Source organism: Ostrinia nubilalis, chromosome 16, assembly GCF_963855985.1.
Source record: "Ostrinia nubilalis chromosome 16, ilOstNubi1.1, whole genome shotgun sequence".
Taxonomy (NCBI): domain Eukaryota; kingdom Metazoa; phylum Arthropoda; class Insecta; order Lepidoptera; family Crambidae; genus Ostrinia; species Ostrinia nubilalis.
Window position 1 is genome coordinate 6,485,494 of NC_087103.1, and position 21,970 is coordinate 6,507,463.

At 36.7% G+C, this 21,970-nt stretch overlaps 2 protein-coding genes and 1 long non-coding RNA gene across 8 annotated transcripts in view; 2 read left to right on the forward strand and 1 right to left on the reverse strand.

Moving 5' to 3' along the window:
* The window catches only part of LOC135079308 (dynein heavy chain, cytoplasmic), a 56,094-nt gene extending 49,758 nt beyond the window's left edge, over nt 1-6,336 (reverse strand). For 5 of the 6 annotated variants that reach the window (XM_063973940.1, XM_063973938.1, XM_063973937.1 and 2 more), the window contains exons 1-12: nt 5,998-6,336; nt 5,461-5,531; nt 5,042-5,244; nt 4,720-4,857; nt 4,396-4,627; nt 4,138-4,310; nt 3,942-4,062; nt 3,649-3,770; nt 3,185-3,326; nt 1,160-1,267; nt 938-1,043; nt 114-313 (exon numbers count right to left, since the gene is read on the reverse strand). In XM_063973940.1, the coding sequence (XP_063830010.1) occupies nt 114-313; nt 938-1,043; nt 1,160-1,267; nt 3,185-3,326; nt 3,649-3,770; nt 3,942-4,062; nt 4,138-4,310; nt 4,396-4,627; nt 4,720-4,857; nt 5,042-5,244; nt 5,461-5,531; nt 5,998-6,238 (1,857 nt within the window). In that variant the 5' untranslated portion in view covers nt 6,239-6,336. Of the gene's footprint in view, nt 1-113; nt 314-937; nt 1,044-1,159; nt 1,268-2,279; nt 2,321-3,184; nt 3,327-3,648; nt 3,771-3,941; nt 4,063-4,137; nt 4,311-4,395; nt 4,628-4,719; nt 4,858-5,041; nt 5,245-5,460; nt 5,532-5,997 lie in introns of those variants that run through there. The other variant, XM_063973939.1, reaches the window with a different exon arrangement.
* Nucleotides 6,337-7,399: 1,063 nt separating this feature from the next.
* Nucleotides 7,400-9,693, forward strand: LOC135079120 (THAP domain-containing protein 5-like). Its single transcript, XM_063973716.1, has 4 exons — nt 7,400-8,143; nt 8,378-8,622; nt 8,843-8,896; nt 9,306-9,693. The coding sequence occupies exons 1-4, from the start codon at nt 8,043-8,045 to the stop codon at nt 9,473-9,475; spliced, it is 570 nt and encodes a 189-aa protein (XP_063829786.1). The 5' UTR covers nt 7,400-8,042; the 3' UTR covers nt 9,476-9,693.
* Nucleotides 9,694-19,935: 10,242 nt separating this feature from the next.
* Nucleotides 19,936-21,499, forward strand: LOC135079121 (uncharacterized). Its single transcript, XR_010258738.1, has 3 exons — nt 19,936-20,175; nt 20,634-20,802; nt 21,088-21,499. It is a non-coding gene; the product is annotated as an uncharacterized LOC135079121 (long non-coding RNA).
* The last annotated feature ends 471 nt before the right edge of the window (nt 21,500-21,970 follow it).

The window sequence follows — 21,970 nt, forward strand, 5'->3', positions numbered from 1 at the left end:
CTCGGCATAGTAGTCCGTTCTGAACCACTACACCAAACGGCCGACAATTACAAGTATCATAATACTATGCAATCGTGAAATAGAAGAATTAGCTTATTAAGCATATTCTTTACCTTGAACTTCTCATGCAGAGCCTCAATATCGTCCTTCACGCGCTGAATGAGCTGTGTTTGATACTCGCGTATGGCGCCGCGAATGTGGGGCCGCACGAACAGAGCGTTGAAACGCGAGAAGATGCGGAACATTTCGTTGGCGTTCTTGGCTGTGCCGAGTTGGTCGCGGAGGTGAGCTGTGATGCGGGTCTCGACGCGATCTGAATGCATAAAATTTGTTTGCTTTAAATCTATATCTATAAAAGCGAAAGGTCACTGATTGATTGACTCATTCATCACGAAATCTCAGAAACTACAAGTGCTAGGAGTCTCAAATTTTGCATGGGGGTTTCTTATAGAACGTAGGTGCTCACTAAGACGGGATTTTGCAAAATTCAACTCCTAAGGGGGTAAAACGGGATCCACGCGTACGAAGTCGCGGGCGGCCGCTAGTGTGGTGATAAGACGCTTTAAAAGTTTGCTTATGCTTCAGAAAATACGAATCAAAAAGAATGTGTCAAAACGTCCCTACAAATAATAACGACCAACAGATTTGATATGAATCTCAGTATGTGCATCTTAGGCAGAAGATTTCTTTTTACTATGGCGACATCTTTCAAAGACGCGGGATGTGTTTATGATTTTCCCGTTATAGTCGTACAACAGAGATTCTAGCATAGCCATAAAAAAAACAAAGATTCTAGAAATAGACTAAATGAAACCCAACTTTGATCGAAATACCAAGTTGCAACAGAAGATGCTTCCTTTTTCTTTGGTCATCTAACATTAACACGAAAATGGAAATAAATAAATGGGAATGCGTTAAAACATAAATAAAAACATACCAATTCGGTCTTCATAGCGACGTACGGCTGCTTCCCACGCGTCACAGCCCTCTCGAGATATATCCAGGCAGTCCACTTCTTTCACATTTTCGTACGCCAGATTCACCTGCGAACACAATTTTATATGTAAAGTTTGATACACTTCGATACTCAGATGACAATATTGGAGTGTCAAAAATGACACTAAAGGCGTTGATAATAAAGGTGGTATGCGTAAAGTACCTCTGCAATAGCGTTGGCATCGGCGGCGTCCATAGGTAGCGAGTGAGGCTGGGCCGGTTCACCGCCAGCGCCGGTTTCGGCTGCCACGGTAGCGCGAGGGCGTAGTACCTGTTCAAACATACATTTTAATATTTTTGTATTCAAAGGGAATTGAGTTTTAGAACTTCCAAAACTTTCGGTTCACATTGTGCACACAGCAAACAAAGAAGTCAAAGTGGTTCCTAAGGTTGATAATTACAGTTGTCAAGCTGCCCCCCTGGAAATCTCGCAGAGTCGCTTTGAAGCTGTGAGTATGACTTGCCTTCCCTCTGGGCCAGAAGCTAGGTGAGACTTGCTCCCCCTAGGCCAGAAGCTAGGTATGATTTGCCTCCCCTAGGCCAGAAGCTAGGTGTGACTGCCCCCCCCCCCCCTCGGCCAGAAGCTAGGTATGACTTGCCCCCTCCCCCCCGGCCAGGTTCTAGGTATGACTTACCCCCCTAGGCCAGAAGCTAGGTATGACTTGCCCCCCCCCCTCCCCCAGGCCAGGTTCTAGGTATGACTTACCCCCCTAGGCCAGAAGTTAGGTATCACTTGCCCCCCTAAGCCAGAAGCTAGGTATGACTTGCCCCCCTAGGCCAGAAGCTAGGTATGACTTGCCCCCCTAAGCCAGGATCTAGGTATCACTTGCCCTCTCTAGGCCAGGATCTAGGTATGACTCACCCCTCCTAGGCCAGAAGCTACGTATGACTTGCTCCCCCTAGGCCAGGATCTAGGTAAGACTTAACCCCCAAGGCCAGAAGCTAGGTATGATTTGCCTCCCTTAGGCCAGAAGCTAGGTTTGACTTTCCCCCCTCCTAGGCCAGGATCTAGGTTTAACTTTCCCCCTAGGCCAGGATCTAGGTATGACTTGCCCCCCTCCTAGGCCAGAAGCCAGGTATGAGTTGCCCCCCCCTAGGCCAGAAGCTAAGTTCACTCATGAAGATCGGGAACATGCGACACTGATCCGGAGCATGACAGTGCGTCTGCGGATGTGGCGCATGTGCTCCATGCGCGCCTAAAAAATCTTACTTGCTTTCCCCCCAAGCCAGAAGGTATAGGTATGACTTGCCCCCCCTCCTAGGCCAGAAGCTAGATGACTTACCCGCAGCATGACAGTGCGCAGCTGCTCGTGGTGCCTGCGGAAGCGGCGCCATCCATGCGTGCCTAAAAAATCTAACTTGCTTCCCCCCAGGCCAGAAGCTATAGGTATAACTTGCCCCCTCCTAGGCCAGAAGCCAGCTACGACTTGCCCCCCTTCCTAGTCCAGAAGCTAGATGACTTACCCGCAACATGACAATGCGCAGCTGCTCGTGGTGCCTGCGGAAGCGGCGCCATCCATGCGTGCCTAAAAAATCTAACTTGCTTCCCCCCAGGCCAGAAGCTATAGGTATGACTTGCCCCCTCCTAGGCCAGAAGCCAGCTACGACTTGCCCCCCTTCCTAGTCCAGAAGCTAGATGACTTACCCGCAACATGACAATGCGCAGCTGCTCGTGGTGCCTGCGGAAGCGGCGCCATCCATGCGTGCCTAAAAAATCTAACTTGCTTCCCCCCAGGCCAGAAGCTATAGGTATGACTTGCCCCCTCCTAGGCCAGAAGCCAGCTACGACTTGCCCCCCTTCCTAGTCCAGAAGCTAGATGACTTACCCGCAGCATGACAGTGCGCAGCTGCTCGTGGTGCCTGCGGAAGCGGCGCCATCCATGCGTGCCTAAAAAATCTAACTTGCTTCCCCCCAGGCCAGAAGCTATAGGTATGACTTGCCCCCTCCTAGGCCAGAAGCCAGCTACGACTTGCCCCCCTTCCTAGTCCAGAAGCTAGATGACTTACCCGCAACATGACAATGCGCAGCTGCTCGTGGTGCCTGCGGAAGCGGCGCCATCCATGCGTGCCTAAAAAATCTAACTTGCTTCCCCCCAGGCCAGAAGCTATAGGTATGACTTCCCCCCTCCTAGGCCAGAAGCCAGCTACGACTTGCCCCCCTTCCTAGTCCAGAAGCTAGATGACTTACCCGCAGCATGACAGTGCGCAGCTGCTCGTGGTGCCTGCGGAAGCGGCGCATGTGCTCCATGCGAGCCTGCAGCCGCTTGTGTGACGGTGACACGCGCCATACCATCTTGAGGTGTTCATCTCGCTTCTTCTTTACTATGTCTCTGTAAGTTGAGAACCACATGTTACACTGATTGAAAAGAACACAAGGGCCTGCACAAAAACTCGCGGTGAGAATCTGCGTGCGCTGCTCATGTCAAGTCAAGCAACCGCGTACGTTATTTGTGTCGGCTTTAAAATGTGAAAATTCTGATATCCACTCTGGATAATACTTATACTGAATCCAATTAGAATTAATGGAATAAAAACCTTTACATAAACACATGACACAAAACTACACAAACATTTCTTGGCGAAATGGTCATTCCATTTCGCGATCGTAGATCTATAGTGACGTCACATGATAAAACATTTTAGTAAACTTACCGCAGCAATCCCTGCAACTTTTCGTACTCGTCATCCCAGCACGAAAATACTTCAAAGCACTGCGTCATTACGCGTTCAAAATCTTCGAAGGGGATATGCATAAGACGTCGAGTACCCAAAACCTAGAACGAACAAGGATTAATATGGATATTAATTTCACCCTTTATTAACAAACATGTAATTATGGCATGAACACTTCAGATGATTTACAACAGGCTTAGCATATTATTAAAGTACAACATAAGATATGTGTCAAGCTGCATGTGCCTTTGTTTATAAAATAGATAATATACCTTCAGGAGTTGCTGCCCAAGGTCACGAGAGATGGCTTCCACTAGCCTCAAGCCACGCTGTATGGGGTATTTGGTAGAGCGAATCTTACGGAGATGGGAGAAGATTTGCTGTACAGCCAATCTATGAAAAAAAACTTATTAAATCCAGTCTAAAGAAGTCAAAAGAAGGTTTCTAAACAAAACACAAACAGCTTACCTGATCCTCTCAAGTTCGGTGGCGCTAAGAAGGTCATTGATGGGGAAGTCCTTCATTAGAGGATTGTAGTCGGAGACTGTAGCAAGTGCCTGCTTTAGGCCGGTGTCTGTGTCGAAAGACACAGTGGCATGGAACCGCTTTCCGTACTTCAGGATTTCGAGGGTGAGGGCAACCTATAAGAAAAAATATGTAGTAAACTATCTTTTTTAGTTGCTTGTTATTTGAGATGTCCGAGAATCTATCTATCTAATTACTTACCTCAATACTCTCTCTCTTCTCTTGGATCCTGTGGAGAGCCCTCTCCAGGTTTAGCCAGAAGGAAATTTCCTGTAATGCAGTTCCATTGGATGGGTCTCTGTCTAGCTTGGTGACCTTTTGTATTTCTTTGATCCATCTATTGACTCCATTCTGAAGTTGGTTGAGGAATGTCGAGTCCTCAACCTTGTCTCCAAAATCAGCTACGCGTGGCTTACGACCCTCGTCTGCAGCTCTAAATCATTTAAAGTTCAGTTTAGTACTGTTATGTAAAGAAAAAAAGTATCAGGTATATTTTAAAATTGTTATTTTATTTAAACACCTTACCTTTTAATTACAGCTGCCACTAAAGGATGGACTGGTAATGTAATCTCTGGGATATCAATGTTTTGCTGAAGGTGTAAGAGACCCATTTCCAATTCTGCAATTTTCTTTTCAACTGATGGTGCCATCTTGTCTCCATCCCTAAAATGTTTAAATTTTTTAATATCTGTTTTCTTGTTTTATATTCCTGAAGACCTACTGAGGAAGGGTGATTGTTGTGCAGACTCAAATTCTAATAACTCCAGCAACTGTCCCAATTCCTCATTATTTGATGTATTACAGGTGTTATTTTATATTTTTACATTATATGCACAATTCAACTAACCTATCAGCCCTTCCGCTTTCTTTCACATAGCTCTTGAAGAAAGGAGCCATGGTCTTGCTAATAAAGGCATGGAGAGTCTCGTATGGAGAGCCATCGGAAAGGTTGATGAGTCGCAGCTGGCTGTGGATAGATTTGTCGGCCTCGATGACTTGGCCGCGCTTGATGCACACAAATGCTGCCACTCGTGGAGACGTGAAGTGCACCTAGTTGAAAATATAAAATTGTATAGTAATTTTTCCAGATAATCAGTTCCTCTTACATTCAACCATTTTAAGATTATATCATGCATGATTCCGTTAAGATTATATCTGAGATGATTTGAATAGAAATTTAGATAAGCATTACTGTAGTTGTGATGAAATATCAATATTTTTTTATCTGAACCAAATGGGCTAGTATTTTAAAATGTAAAATCAAACCTCATTGCTGATCTGATAGGTGACTGCTTCCTTCTCTTCTTCACCTTCTGTTGGCTGTTCATTGTCATCCTCTAAAGGAGAATTATAATAAATGGATCAATAAGATTAATAACAGCTATCTGTAGTGCTGTTCTTTACTTAGAAATATGTGAATACTATGTCTCAAATAGGTAATGGGGTCAGAGGGTGATTAATGTAATCTAGTTAGAAAAATTCTCTAAGATAGTGGATAAAATATTATGCCTTTTAAGACTTTTAAGTTGTATGTTCATTCTTTATGTGTTTGAGATTGCAGCTACAATAAAAAGGAAATGATTAGTTGAGCCAATCAGTTTTTTAAGTTATCTTTAACGATTCTGTGTAGATTAATTTATAAATTCCGCACTAAACAATTAATTAATTGGAGAAAATGATTCATACACTTCTTCGTTATGCATTGCTGTCACGCACCTGTATTTATGACATCACACCTGACTTTTTGGGGCTCGTTAAATAGTGGGTAGCAGAATGCAAATGTATCAAGAAAGCGTAAATCACCTTTTGACGAGAACCGCTGCACATACAATGAAGACACCTGCGGATCAGAGGCAAACTTTCTAATGCAGTCTTGGTTCACTTTGTCGTCAAGAGCTGCGTTCAGCGCCGGTGGAACGATGTCATCCTCGGGCAAAAGTACCGTTGCAGCTCGGCGCAGGTAGTTTGCGAAGTCTTGGAAGTCGACTAGCACGACGTTTGCCGCCTCAGGCGTATTTTCACTCCCGTCAAGGGAGTCTCCCATGTTTTTGTATGATTATAAGCAGGTTTTCTAATAAGAATCGATAATTAAACGGATAAGCCGTCGCAAAGAGAGCTTCGCTGCAGACGGCAATTTGACAAGTGAAGTGACAGCTGGTCGATGATAGCACAGTGGGTCTAGACAAAGTGCAAATTATAATCGCAAACCAGTCGAAAAGTAGTCGAAAAGCCCTTTTTTGTATGGAGTTTTGACGGATTCGATTTTCGATTCGATCAAAAAGTGCGTTTTGTCTAGGGGGGCAGTGGGTCTAGACAAAGTGCAAATTATAATCGCAAACCAGTCGAAAAGTAGTCGAAAAGCCCTTTTTTGTATGGAGTTTTGACGGATTCGATTTTCGATTCGATCAAAAAGTGCGTTTTGTCTAGGGGGGCAGATTACTTATTAGTCTAAAAATGATAGATGACGCATCGCCCAGTGTTGCCGTTATCAAAAATCTTGCTCAACAGATTAAAAAGGTAACGATAACGTTACTAAATTAACTAGATTTATTGTTGTTTAACTAACGTTCGAGTGCACTCTTGTCTTATGACGGGTACGGAAAATGGTTCTAGGAATATTTCTAAGCAAAATGTATGCCCTAGAAAAAAGGCGTTTACACTCCTAACAATTATAGAGACTATTACGCTTGCCACCGCTCACCACTACGAGCTTCCTTCGTTCGTTTCAGCACTTTCAGCCAAATGACGTCCATTGGGTCTCCCCCAAGGATTTCCATAACGACCGGTCCTGCGCTGCCCGCATCCAGGCTCTTCCCGCGACCTTCACCAGTAGGTCTAAGATGCGCGCCGCGAAAAGCGGTTGTCACGCCATTTTATCGATTATTCCCATACATTTTGACGTCGATAAAAGTTATCACGGCGCGCATTATGAATAAATTTCTTATTCTTATTCTTATTCATCTTAGGCCTACAGATCGTCGGTCCATCTAGTGGGAGGTCTGCTCACTTAACTAGCTTAACTACTTTGAATAGACTGAGATCCCAGAAGCATACTTACTCTCTAATCTGTGCCCAGAAGCACAGGGATGCAGATTATGAGCTAAAAGCGAGCCTCAGAAAATAAGAATGACTGACTAAAGTTTCAGATTATTATTTCGTTATTTTTATTAGGTCCCTGGCATGCCGCAAGTGAAGCCCGCGAGCCAGTGGGTAGACACTTCTCATACAAAAACTAGTCTCTATATGTAGCAATTGATATACAACCTTATCCCTTAAGTAATAAAGTGCATTTTGGATTGATTTCACTATAGCAGGGGAACCCGCGGATCAATACCACCATACTAAAAATAATTGTTAGTGTCCTTATGTTGGTAGTATTGTTAGTTTGACAAATGAAAAAAAATGTCTGTCAATTGAGTTTGAGTTTTAAACCGGCGAATTGATTCGTGTGAAGTTATTTTCTCAGATTTGGTGCAATATTACTGTAAATAAACTTTTCTGTCGTTTACGTTGAGTTGATTAAGTTCCTCCGTATCGGGCGTGATAAAGTTTGCTGTTCAGTGTTATGTTTTTTGTGAGATAGAGACTCTTTTAAATAAGCTGTGTTTCAACTTCTACAGAAGTTTAAACTCTTATTTACTTTTCTGTTTAATGGGTATGTTATCTACTTACTTGAAATATTAGATCTATTACAAATCTATTTTTCATTAAAAACAACCCTATGTGATGAAAATGTAAATGTACTTTCAAAACTGGTAAATGCATGAACCAGGGCATTGGCACTGGTTGGAGAGAAATTATAGGCTTTGTTTAATTAATACCTATTTCATTTTAGGCTTCTACTGATAATGGAGAGTAGAAATAACAAGAAGTGCGTTATTTGTAATAAGAGGCGAAGTCGTGGTGGATCACCCTTACTTTTGAGTAGGTTTCCTCTGGATTCTGACCGGTAAGTTTCTAATAACACTCATTTATTACAAGATAATTTTACTGATTGTGTAAACTTAAAGGCTGGGATTAATATTTTTAATCATACAGTAAATAACCATAACCAATTTTTAATTTCAGTATTTTGTTTCGTACTCTGTAAATGAATTGCATAACAATACTAAAAGAAATTAGTTGATGAATAAATTTCAGTTTGTTATTCTTTTTCTTTTCTAATAGGTATTTCTTATTTCAGTTGTCGAATGTGGGTTAAAAATGCTGGCATAGAAGACTTAGCATATGTACCTATTGAAAAGTTACACCAACTGAAGTTTGTTTGTGGTGGGCACTTCACTCCTGAATCCTTCAATGCCAAAGGAACTCGGCTGAAGAACTCAGCTATTCCAACACTGGAATTGAGCAATCCCATCTTGCCAGATGAAGTTTTGACAGAGTTTCCTCTTCATGTAAAAGACTCCAATAAAGAAAACCTCAAGACAGGTATGATGATGACTTCAATATTTTTTTTAAATTTAATTTACTATCTATCAATTTTTCTGAATTATTTAGATGTCTTAATTAATTTTCTTTGGTTTCCAAAACAAACCAACCGATTGCAATTTAACAAGGTTCTTTCTTTGTAACCACAAACATGTGTTGTATGCTTATCAATAAATAATATATAATTTCAATTATTCATTATATCTATACTTTGTTACAGTTCTTTATGATCATTCATATTGCATTCCAAAGAAGTCAAATCCAGTTGAACGAGGTATGTTTATCTAAAATTATACTAATAATATAAAAAGGAAATATTTAATTGTTTGTTTGTATTTGATCGGCTCCGTAACTCGAAGCCAAGATAGCCTAAAGTGCGGGTTAGAACCCCACAGCTTGAATATTGTAGTAAACCCACTCGTAACACAATTTAGCTTAGAATGTGTGTTGAGTTAGAGGGACTTTAGTAATTTGTGTAATACAAATTCTTCAAAAAAAGTACCGGACCAATTTGAAAAATTTTAGGCAATCTACATTAATTAGCCAGGTCAGCTAGTTTAATAATATTTATAAGCTAGTAATTTTTAATGTGAGCAAGACATGTACTAGACTGATTGTACCCTAAAGTTGGGTAAGAACATGACATTTTATTACCCAATTCACATTTCATTATCTGCTTTCAGTTCCCCTTACAACTACAACCAAACAACTAAATTCAACATGTTTGGGAGCTGTGGATATACCAGATTCTGGTATTTCTGCGAAAACAACTTTTGAACCTCTTCCTTCTACTTCCAATGCACCAGAACATATGACCTATAAACCCATTACTCATGGTAAGTGTACAAACTAATTATTTACCTTCTAAAATATGCCTTCCCTCAAACTAAAGAATGCCACCCTGGATGCGTTCTGCAGTCTGCAGTCAGGTCAAAATGAACTTATATGTACAACATTCTAGGTTTCTGTACATTTTATATTAATGCGATTTGACCGTGCGGATACGAACAAAGAACGCAAAGCACACGTGACTGATTGCCTTATCACGACCACTTACAGATTGTCTTGACATACCCGCAGACCGCATCCAGAATGCAGAACATTAAAACCTCTAAATGCCTTTAATTTAATATTATGTCATTGTTATTGAAGGTGGGCCCACGCTTCATATTTTATGAGAAGAGCTATCATTATCCTGTCTTTGCATTTTTTTAAAACTTGATAATGATTGATTGATTTGGAAATAATATGTTTCATAAAACAACAAAATAAATTTTAAACTTATTTGCATATTTATAATATTTCAGATGATAAAAACATTTGCCATCAAAATGCACAGGCAGAAATATTAGTCCACAGTTATAAAAGACCTAAGAAAAACATTGAAATGAAAGGTAAGATAAAACATACCTAATTTAAAAAACTAAGTAAAATTGCTGATTAATTAACCAATATTCAATTCAATTTGCTTTAATGTTGTTTTTTTTACTAATGGAAATGTTTTTATTACAGACACTTCATCAACATTTACAATTAAAGAGAAGAGGCTTTGGCGACAGTTACAAAATGCAAAAAAAACAATAAGGAATATAGCGAAGTCAAGAGTGAATTTAGACAAGTTAGATTCGGAAGTGCTGACATCGTTAGTAAAGGATGTAGTGCAGAATAACAAAAAAAAGTCACAAGGAAAAAGGTGGACTTTAGCCAACAAAATATATGCTTTGGCTATATTTAAACGGTCCCCTAAAGCATACCGCTATATGCAAAAGCTGTTTACGCTACCAAGCACTAAAACGCTCCAAAGGATTTTAAAAAATATACCAATGGAGCCTGGTATAAATAAAAATATAATTGATATGTTAGAGGCAAAAGCATCAAGTATGCCAAAGGAAAATAAATATTGCTCGTTAATATTTGACGAGATGGCGTTAAAGAAACGGATAATTTATAACGAAATTGCTGATAAAGTGGATGGCTACGTGGATTATGGAGAGGGCGAGAACATGGGACGAGAAAAGAAAATTGCAGACCATGCGTTAGTGTTTATGATACAGGGTGCTAAACATAAATACAAACAATATATTGCGCACTATTTTGTGGAAGGCACAATATCAACAGCAAAACTGGCAAAAATTATATCGGACATCATCAAAAAATTAAAAGAAATCGGATTTATGGTTCTAACAACAGTTTGTGATCAGGGATCTACAAATATAGGAGCTCTTAACATGTTAAAAAGAAACTGTGGACAAGGCATAGATAGCAACTTTTTCTCTGTAAATAATGACAAAATTTTTATAATCTATGACATCCCTCACTTGTTCAAATCATTACGAAACAATTTCTTTAAAAGTGGAAATATGTCTTTCGATGGAAAAATTGCACAATGGAGGCATTTGGTAGTTGCAGAAGAACACAACAGAAATTTTTTAAATTTTAAAAAACTGAATAGTACCATTGTAAATCCAACATTCAAAACTAAGATGAGGGTGAAGTATGCTGCGCATGCTCTGAGTAATACCGTGGCAGCTATTTTAAAAATGATGGCATGGAAAGAAGTTTCTGATTGCAATGATACAGCATTTGTGATTGAACAGTTAGATAAACTATTTGATTGTACAAATGGTCCATCATCTTTAAATGACGTAAAGAAAGGGATCCGGGAAAATGTTTCCACATCAAGTAATCACATTGAGTCTTGGACCTTTTATACTGATAAGTTAAAAACCATAAAATTTATAACAGCAGAAAACACGATACTAAAAAATGTTAAATGCGTAAAGGGATATCAAATATCTATCAAATCCTTAAACGATATTTGGGAAAAGTTAAAGAATGAAGGGTTTAAATATATGAACCTTAGACAGTTTAACCAAGACTCTCTGGAAAACTTATTTGGAATCATTAGGCAACACAGTGTAACCAATAGAAATCCCACTATCACGCACTTTACTGCAGCGCTTAAAACAAGCATGGTTACTGGGCTGAAAGTGCCTCATAGCAGAAGTGCTAATTGTGAAGCAGACAACAATAAACATATGCTGGAATATAAAGACATTTTAAAAACTAATTTAAAAACAACAGAAATAAAAATTAATGTTCAAGATTCCACAGACACTGAATTTTATCCTGTGTTGTCTATCCCGGACCCTGAAAACTTAGAACAGCCCATTGAAAATTTGTGTAGCCTTGAAAACCAACCAGTAGTATATGTAAGCGGGTATTTAGCTGCCAAACTATTACAGAACAGTTCTTGTTTAATTTGTGAAGAGTGTTTGAGCGTGAAAACTCCTGTTGACAATGATTTGTATGCATATATATCTCTTCGCGAATGGTGGCATGATAAAAAAAGTCTCGTTTATCCAACAATTCAATTATGTACCACCGTAAATGAAGCTAAACAATTTTATCATGACCATATTGCCGACCAGATATATATGGAAAATGTTGGAAAATTCATTTTCTTAATGTTGAGTACAAATTGTAATTTTAGTTGGTTTTTAAATGTCAACAACATAATAAAGAAATTTATGATAAGATGTTTAAAATATTAAGTTACCTTTTTCTAAGAAAAAGTTGTAAAATCATTAATGACAGCTTCATAAAAAGTGAAAACAATTTTGCTGACAAAAGTAAAAAAGCACAGCAACAAAGCATTGAAAAGTAATCTTGATGCTGAGGTTCGATCAGCTGATAAGAAAATTAAAGATGTTTATAAATAAAAATCCTATTTTTTCTTAGAAAAAGTTGTGAAAATAAAAGTTTACAAAATTATCATTTCTGTACTTTGTTATAATTTTCAATAATTCCTCATGCCTACAACTGCTATGTCATGTTCAATACTTATTGTAATATACCTATTTTATTTCGAAATAAATAATTTACGTTACAAAACTTCGTTTTACTTACACATAGTTTAAAATAAAAATAGTAATCATTAAAATATTGAAGGTTCCTATACTAGATATCGATATGCAATTACAACCCTAGCAAAGTATCGATAATCGATAAGTTATTACGAACGTCACTAATACTGTCAGAAAATAAGGCATTATGTTGGTAGCTCCGCCCGTAGTTTGTGCGGTTGGTAAAGATTTGCGGGTCGTTCTCTAAAATGCATATGTGTGCGTGAGCTCAAAAAATATCTATGGAGTGCCGTCTCTTACCAGTGGGTAGACACTTCTCATACAAAAACTAGTCTCTATATGTAGCAATTGATATACAACCTTATCCCTTAAGCAATAAAGTGCATTTTGGATTGATTTCACTATAGCAGGGGAACCCGCGGATCAATACCACCATACTAAAAATAATTGTTAGTGTCCTTATGTTGGTAGTATTGTTAGTTTGACAAATGAAAAAAAATGTCTGTCAATTGAGTTTGAGTTTTTAACCGGCGAATTGATTCGTGTGAAGTTATTTTCTCAGATTTGGTGCAATATTACTGTAAATAAACTTTTCTGTCGTTTACGTTGAGTTGATTAAGTTCCTCCGTATCGGGCGTGATAAAGTTTGCTGTTCAGTGTTATGTTTTTTGTGAGATAGAGACTCTTTTAAATAAGCTGTGTTTCAACTTCTACAGAAGTTTAAACTCTTATTTACTTTTCTGTTTAATGGGTATGTTATCTACTTACTTGAAATATTAGATCTATTACAAATCTATTATTCATTAAAAACAACCCTATGTGATGAAAATGTAAATGTACTTTCAAAACTGGTAAATGCATGAACCAGGGCATTGACACTGGTTGGAGAGAAATTATAGGCTTTGTTTAATTAATACCTATTTCATTTTAGGCTTCTACTGATGATGGAGAGTAGAAACAACAAGAAGTGCGTTATTTGTAATAAGAGGCGAAGTCGTGGTGGATCACCCTTACTTTTGAGTAGGTTTCCTCTGGATTCTGACCGGCAAGTTTCTAATAACACTCATTTATTACAAGATAATTTTACTGATTGTGTAAACTTAAAGGCTGGGATTAATATTTTTAATCATACAGTAAATAACCATAACCAATTTTTAATTTCAGTATTTTGTTTCGTACTCTGTAAATGAATTGCATAACAATACTAAAAGAAATTAGTTGATGAATAAATTTCAGTTTGTTATTCTTTTTCTTTTCTAATAGGTATTTCTTATTTCAGTTGTCGAATGTGGGTTAAAAATGCTGGCATAGAAGACTTAGCATATGTACCTATTGAAAAGTTACACCAACTGAAGTTTGTTTGTGGTGGGCACTTCACTCCTGAATCCTTCAATGCCAAAGGAACTCGGCTGAAGAACTCAGCTATTCCAACACTGGAATTGAGCAATCCCATCTTGCCAGATGAAGTTTTGACAGAGTTTCCTCTTCATGTAAAAGACTCCAATAAAGAAAACCTCAAGACAGGTATGATGATGACTTCAATTATTTTTTTAAAATTTAATTTACTATCTATCAATTTTTCTGAATTATTTAGATGTCTTAATTAATTTTCTTTGGTTTCCAAAACAAACCAACCGAATGCAATTTAACAAGGTTCTTTCTTTGTAACCACAAACATGTGTTGTATGCTTATCAATAAATAATATATAATTTCAATTATTAATTATATCTATACTTTGTTACAGTTCTTTATGATCATTCATATTGCATTCCAAAGAAGTCAAATCCAGTTGAACGAGGTATGTTTATCTAAAATTATACTAATAATATAAAAAGGAAATATTTAATTGTTTGTTTGTATTTGATCGGCTCCGTAACTCGAAGCCAAGATAGCCTAAAGTGCGGGTTAGAACCCCACAGCTTGAATATTGTAGTAAACCCACTCGTAACACAATTTAGCTTAGAATGTGTGTTGAGTTAGAGGGACTTTAGTAATTTGTGTAATACAAATTCTTCAAAAAAAGTACCGGACCAATTTGAAAAATTTTAGGCAATCTACATTAATTAGCCAGGTCAGCTAGTTTAATAATATTTATAAGCTAGTAATTTTTAATGTGAGCAAGACATGTACTAGACTGATTGTACCCTAAAGTTGGGTAAGAACATGACATTTTATTACCCAATTCACATTTCATTATCTGCTTTCAGTTCCCCTTACAACTACAACCAAACAACTAAATTCAACATGTTTGGGAGCTGTGGATATACCAGATTCTGGTATTTCTGCGAAAACAACTTTTGAACCTCTTCCTTCTACTTCCAATGCACCAGAACATATGACCTATAAACCCATTACTCATGGTAAGTGTACAAACTAATTATTTACCTTCTAAAATATGCCTTCCCTCAAACTAAAGAATGCCACCCTGGATGCGTTCTGCAGTCTGCAGTCAGGTCAAAATGAACTTATATGTACAACATTCTAGGTTTCTGTAGGGCAAGTGACCCGGTTGTGGCCACCGACCCCTTTGTGGCCATTTAGAACTTCAAATCGTTATAACTAAGGCAAAGACTAATATATTACTCTATGGTTTACGGGAATAAAAATATCTAATATTAGCAACACTGATAGCGTTAACAGCTTTGATGTGTCAAGCTTCACTTCAATCCAACATGTCATTACTTTTTGAGAAGCGTTAATTGTTTTAAGTCTTAGCAAAAAGGCTAAGGCGAGCGGGTGAGTAAACAATCATTATTTTCTAAATCCTTCTTATTTTTTTAAATGTTTATGTTAATCCTTAATAAAGAATACACTGTCTAAGTGGTACTAATGATATTTTATCGCTATTTGTTTATTAAGTGGGTTTATGAGAGGTGGCCACTAATGGAGCCAGAATGAATGAATTTTCCCATCTTTGGCCACATGACTGGCCAAAAGTGGTGCACGAAGAAACCCACTTTTGGCCATTTAGTTTTTATCGTGATTTTTCAATTTAATTACTTAGCTATTTTGATATAAGTAATCGGTTCATTTTCAGAGTTACGATTATAATGCCTCCATCGAAACCAAATACTAAAAACATCGGTGTTGTGAAAAGAAAATTGTTCCAGTACTAACCGCATAAACTTATACTATAGGTTAATGTTGATCTCCTTAATTGTAATTTCAATTCAAGCTGAGATATTATATTTCATACTAGCGGCCGCCCACGACTTCGTACGCGTGGATCCCGTTTTACCCCCTTCATCTATCTTACGCGGTTTAGATTTTTTCGTACAAATGTTTTTTCCCGCTAACTCCCGTTCCCGTTGGAATTTTGCAATATCCTGTTGTAACTAAGCTTTAAGTTTACTAAGGTAAGGCAAAATTTCAAGCGTCTAACTTAAGCAGTTTAGATTTTTCATACAAAAGGATTTTCCCGCGAATTTCCGTTCCTGTGGGAATTTCGGGAATTCCTTGTTGTAACTAAGCTTTAAGTTTACTAAGGTACCTACATACCAAATTTGAAGCATCTAACTTAAGCAGTTTAGATTTTTCATACAAAAGGATTTTCCCGCTAATTCCCGTTCCCGTGGGAATTCCTAAGTATACTATAACCTGCCCAGGAGTATGAAAATAATTGTACCAAGTTTCGTTAAAATCCGTCGGGTAGTTTTTGTTTTTTTTTGATGAATTTTGATGGCCAGAACTGGCACATGACTGTGGCCAGAAATGGGGTAAAGCTGGCCAAAAATGGCACAAATTCCCATTTCTTTTTCTTTTCTACAGGATTATTTTTCCATTGAATCATTATGAAAAAAAATGTATCCTTAGGCTAGATCTAAATATATTTAATCACTTATTACAAGAAATAAGTCCGTGACAACAAAAACTGTAAAATGATATAGCCTCAAAGTCTAAAAAATTCTTAAAATGGCCAAAACCGGGTCACCTGCCCTACATTTTATATTAATGCGATTTGACCGTGCGGATACGAACAAAGAACGCAAAGCACACGTGACTGATTGCCATATCACGACCACTTACAGATTGTCTTGACATACCCGCAGACCGCATCCAGAATGCAGAACATTAAAACCTCTAAATGCCTTTAATTTAATATTATGTCATTGTTATTGAAGGTGGGCCCACGCTTCATATTTTATGAGAAGAGCTATCATTATCCTGTCTTTGCATTTTTTAAAAACTTGATAATGATTGATTGATTTGGAAATAATATGTTTCATAAAACAACAAAATAAATTTTAAACTAATTTGCATATTTATAATATTTCAGATGATAAAAACATTTGCCATCAAGATGCACAGGCAGAAATATTAGTCCACAGTTATAAAAGACCTAAGAAAAACATTGAAATGAAAGGTAAGATAAAACATACCTAATTTAAAAAACTAAGTAAAATTGCTGATTAATTAACCAATATTCAATTCAATTTGCTTTAATGTTGTTTTTTTTACTAATGGAAATGTTTTTATTACAGACACTTCATCAACATTTACAATTAAAGAGAAGAGGCTTTGGCGACAGTTACAAAATGCAAAAAAAACAATAAGGAATATAGCGAAGTCAAGAGTGAATTTAGACAAGTTAGATTCGGAAGTGCTGACATCGTTAGTAAAGGATGTAGTGCAGAATAACAAAAAAAAGTCACAAGGAAAAAGGTGGACTTTAGCCAACAAAATATATGCTTTGGCTATATTTAAACGGTCCCCTAAAGCATACCGCTATATGCAAAAGCTGTTTACGCTACCAAGCACTAAAACGCTCCAAAGGATTTTAAAAAATATACCAATGGAGCCTAGTATAAATAAAAATATAATTGATATGTTAGAGGCAAAAGCATCAAGTATGCCAAAGGAAAATAAATATTGCTCGTTAATATTTGACGAGATGGCGTTAAAGAAACGGATAATTTATAACGAAATTGCTGATAAAGTGGATGGCTACGTGGATTATGGAGAGGGCGAGAACATGGGACGAGAAAAGAAAATTGCAGACCATGCGTTAGTGTTTATGATACAGGGTGCTAAACATAAATACAAACAATATATTGCGCACTATTTTGTGGAAGGCACAATATCAACAGCAAAACTGGCAAAAATTATATCGGACATCATCAAAAAATTAAAAGAAATCGGATTTATGGTTCTAACAACAGTTTGTGATCAGGGATCTACAAATATAGGAGCTCTTAACATGTTAAAAAGAAACTGTGGACAAGGCATAGATAGCAACTTTTTCTCTGTAAATAATGACAAAATTTTTATAATCTATGACATCCCTCACTTGTTCAAATCATTACGAAACAATTTCTTTAAAAGTGGAAATATGTCTTTCGATGGAAAAATTGCACAATGGAGGCATTTGGTAGTTGCAGAAGAACACAACAGAAATTTTTTAAATTTTAAAAAACTGAATAGTACCATTGTAAATCCAACATTCAAAACTAAGATGAGGGTGAAGTATGCTGCGCATGCTCTGAGTAATACCGTGGCAGCTATTTTAAAAATGATGGCATGGAAAGAAGTTTCTGATTGCAATGATACAGCATTTGTGATTGAACAGTTAGATAAACTATTTGATTGTACAAATGGTCCATCATCTTTAAATGACGTAAAGAAAGGGATCCGGGAAAATGTTTCCACATCAAGTAATCACATTGAGTCTTGGACCTTTTATACTGATAAGTTAAAAACCATAAAATTTATAACAGCAGAAAACACGATACTAAAAAATGTTAAATGCGTAAAGGGATATCAAATATCTATCAAATCCTTAAACGATATTTGGGAAAAGTTAAAGAATGAAGGGTTTAAATATATGAACCTTAGACAGTTTAACCAAGACTCTCTGGAAAACTTATTTGGAATCATTAGGCAACACAGTGTAACCAATAGAAATCCCACTATCACGCACTTTACTGCAGCGCTTAAAACAAGCATGGTTATTGGGCTGAAAGTGCCTCATAGCAGAAGTGCTAATTGTGAAGCAGACAACAATAAACATATGCTGGAATATAAAGACATTTTAAAAACTAATTTAAAAACAACAGAAATAAAAATTAATGTTCAAGATTCCACAGACACTGAATTTTATCCTGTGTTGTCTATCCCGGACCCTGAAAACTTAGAACAGCTCATTGAAAATTTGTGTAGCCTTGAAAACCAACCAGTAGTATATGTAAGCGGGTATTTAGCTGCCAAACTATTACAGAACAGTTCTTGTTTAATTTGTGAAGAGTGTTTGAGCGTGAAAACTCCTGTTGACAATGATTTGTATGCATATATATCTCTTCGCGAATGGTGGCATGATAAAAAAAGTCTCGTTTATCCAACAATTCAATTATGTACCACCGTAAATGAAGCTAAACAATTTTATCATGACCATATTGGCGACCAGATATATATGGAAAATGTTGGAAAATTCATTTTCTTAATGTTGAGTACAAATTGTAATTTTAGTTGGTTTAAATGTCAACAACATAATAAAGAAATTTATGATAAGATGTTTAAAATATTAAGTTACCTTTTTCTAAGAAAAAGTTGTAAAATCATTAATGACAGCTTCATAAAAAGTGAAAACAATTTTGCTGACAAAAGTAAAAAAGCATAGCAACAAAGCATTGAAAAGTAATCTTGAGGCTGAGGTTCGATCAGCTGATAAGAAAATTAAAGATGTTTATAAATAAAAATCCTATTTTTTCTTAGAAAAAGTTGTGAAAATAAAAGTTTATAAAATTATCATTTCTGTACTTTGTTATAATTTTCAATAATTCCTCATGCCTACAACTGCTATGTCATGTTCAATACTTATTGTAATATACCTATTTTATTTCGAAATAAATAATTTACGTTACAAAACTTCGTTTTACTTACACATAGTATAAAATAAAAATAGTAATCATTAAAATATTGAAGGTTCCTATACTAGATATCGATATGCAATTACAACCCTAGCAAAGTATCGATAATCGATAAGTTATTACGAACGTCACTAATACTGTCAGAAAATAAGGCATTATGTTGGTAGCTCCGCCTGTAGTTTGTGCGGTTGGTAAAGATTTGCGGGTCGTTTTCTAAAATGCATATGTGCGCGTGAGCTCAAAAAATATCTATGGAGTGCCGTCTCTTACTCTTTTATGCTCTTTGCCGCGAGCCGCAGTTTGTGCATCAATGCCACAGATACAGTCTGTCTATAAAGTCGTGACATGAATGTTTGAGGAACTAACATTATTCATGTGTCTGGCAACACCAAAGATCACCAAACATATAGATGACCCACGCTGAACTGTCCCACCAAACTCAATGACAGGGGGGCGCTACCATCGTTCAACTATATGGTTTCCAACATGGCAAAAATCTGAACCAGCGATCCGGTATTGACGGTGGCGCTCCACTGTCAATGTCATCGACAGGACAGTCCAGTATTTTGGAACTATATGTACATCAGCTGTCATCGAGAACAACTTGTGGAACGATTTTCATTTTGTGGTTTTTATTGTTTGACTAATCTCCTGTAAATTATTACTCAGCTACGAAGAAAAGTATAAACAATGAGTAAAGTAAATTGGAGTGCCACGCGGAAAGTGATTTTTAAAGTTTTCCAGCAATGTTCCGCGGAGTACCAAGCTGGTCAAATTTTGTGGGATTTTGATGTTTTTTATGGGCGAACAGCATCTTTGACGGGTACGTAATCGTGTTACTGCTTGTTTATAATCTACCTAAAGTAACAAATTTACTGCACTTTGCGATTTGGTGACCAAAACAGGCATTGTTTACATAGGACATTTTTAGGTTAAATTTTCATTGTAAGTACGTAATATTGTAGTACGACCATTTCTTTTGATATATTAATTCAGTCAAGTTTTCTACGAATTTTGAATTTGAATTAATTGCTTCATATCTATATTACCCGTTCGCTTTGGCCATTGATAACTGTATGACATCACTTTCACATCAAGTTGTCCGTCTACAAAAATAATAATTTGTTGAAATATTTTTTTATGATTATGATTTAGCTCTTATTATTAAATGCATGTGAAATGATATCTTGTTGGTAAATCTTTAACAATAAATAATATTAGTTAGGTATTGTAGTTATTCTTTCCATCCCTTTAAACTTTGAATTTTTTTTTTTTTTTCAGGAAAATCAGAGAGTACAGTTAAGCGCATAGTCAATGAAGGTTTTCAGAATAATGGAAAATTTAGAACTCCTGGGAAACACAGGCAAGGCCGACCAAAGAAAGAAATGGATAATTTTAATATTTGTGCTCTGCGCCAAAAAATATAATTTTTTACACGGTACAAAAAGAGGTAGGTTAATAACATTTTTCATCTTTTGCATGTTTTTTGTTTGATGTGAGCTATATTCATTCTTCATACAAGGTAACCTATATAATATTATAGACTATGTTAAGCAGTTTTTTTTAGATTGTAATAATGAAATAATTTTAATTGCACCCTCCCCCTCCCTCTTATACACCCTTAAACCCCCATCCAAACAAACCAAAAATGAAATCTTTCTTCTTAATAATATGAGTATAGATGTATAATTTTATAAAATTTTCACTAACAAGAATCTATTTATTTTTCCACCAGGTCACAAAATGTTCGCAATCTCTAAACATCAAAGGCATCACAAAAGACATTTTCAAAGGAAAGCGTTACATCATAGTCCATGCTGGAAGCGAAAAGGGGTTTGTGCCAAACTGCCTCCTCATATTCACTGGCAGAAATAATTTGGAAGACTACCATTCAGAAATGAATGCGCATAACTTCACGAAGTGGATTAAAGAAAAACTAATACCAAATCTTCATGAGCCTTCCATTATATTTATGGACCTGTACCAAGACAATTGGTTATTTGCTTAGGCGATAATAACAGCAGCGAAGATGATGTGAATGATGACAGCGCTGCTTATGAAAGTGGCAACGAAACTTTTCTTAACATCGAAAATTTGGAATCCGATGATGAAAGTGATTAATAAATGTCCTTATTAACTATGTATAATGCATTTTTTATTATGCTGATTCAACAAAAATGCTTGGTAAAACCTCTCATAAGCATAGGTACCTACTGTATAAAAACAAAAACAAAATATCGTCGTCTAAATTGGTTAAGGGCTGATTTTTCAATCGTCGGATAACTTTTAACTGAAGAATAAGATTGGCACATTGACAGTTTCAGTATGGAAAATATGTCAAAATGACAAGTTTATTGATCAGTCAAAAGATATCTAAGGATAGAAAAATCTACCCTTAACTAAATTGCCCTAGTATCAAACTCATTTGGTCAAATTGTATAGGGTTGCTACATGAAGAAAAAAAGCGCCCTCATTTTATGTCACGACTTTATAGACAAACGTATGGATAGATGCAGCATGTGTCAAAAATTGTATGAAGCCGAGCGTGCCACTTTTTAAACGTCATTAGTGTCATTTTAGCGAATTTTAGTGATTGCCGCAACGTAAAAGTAATCGTA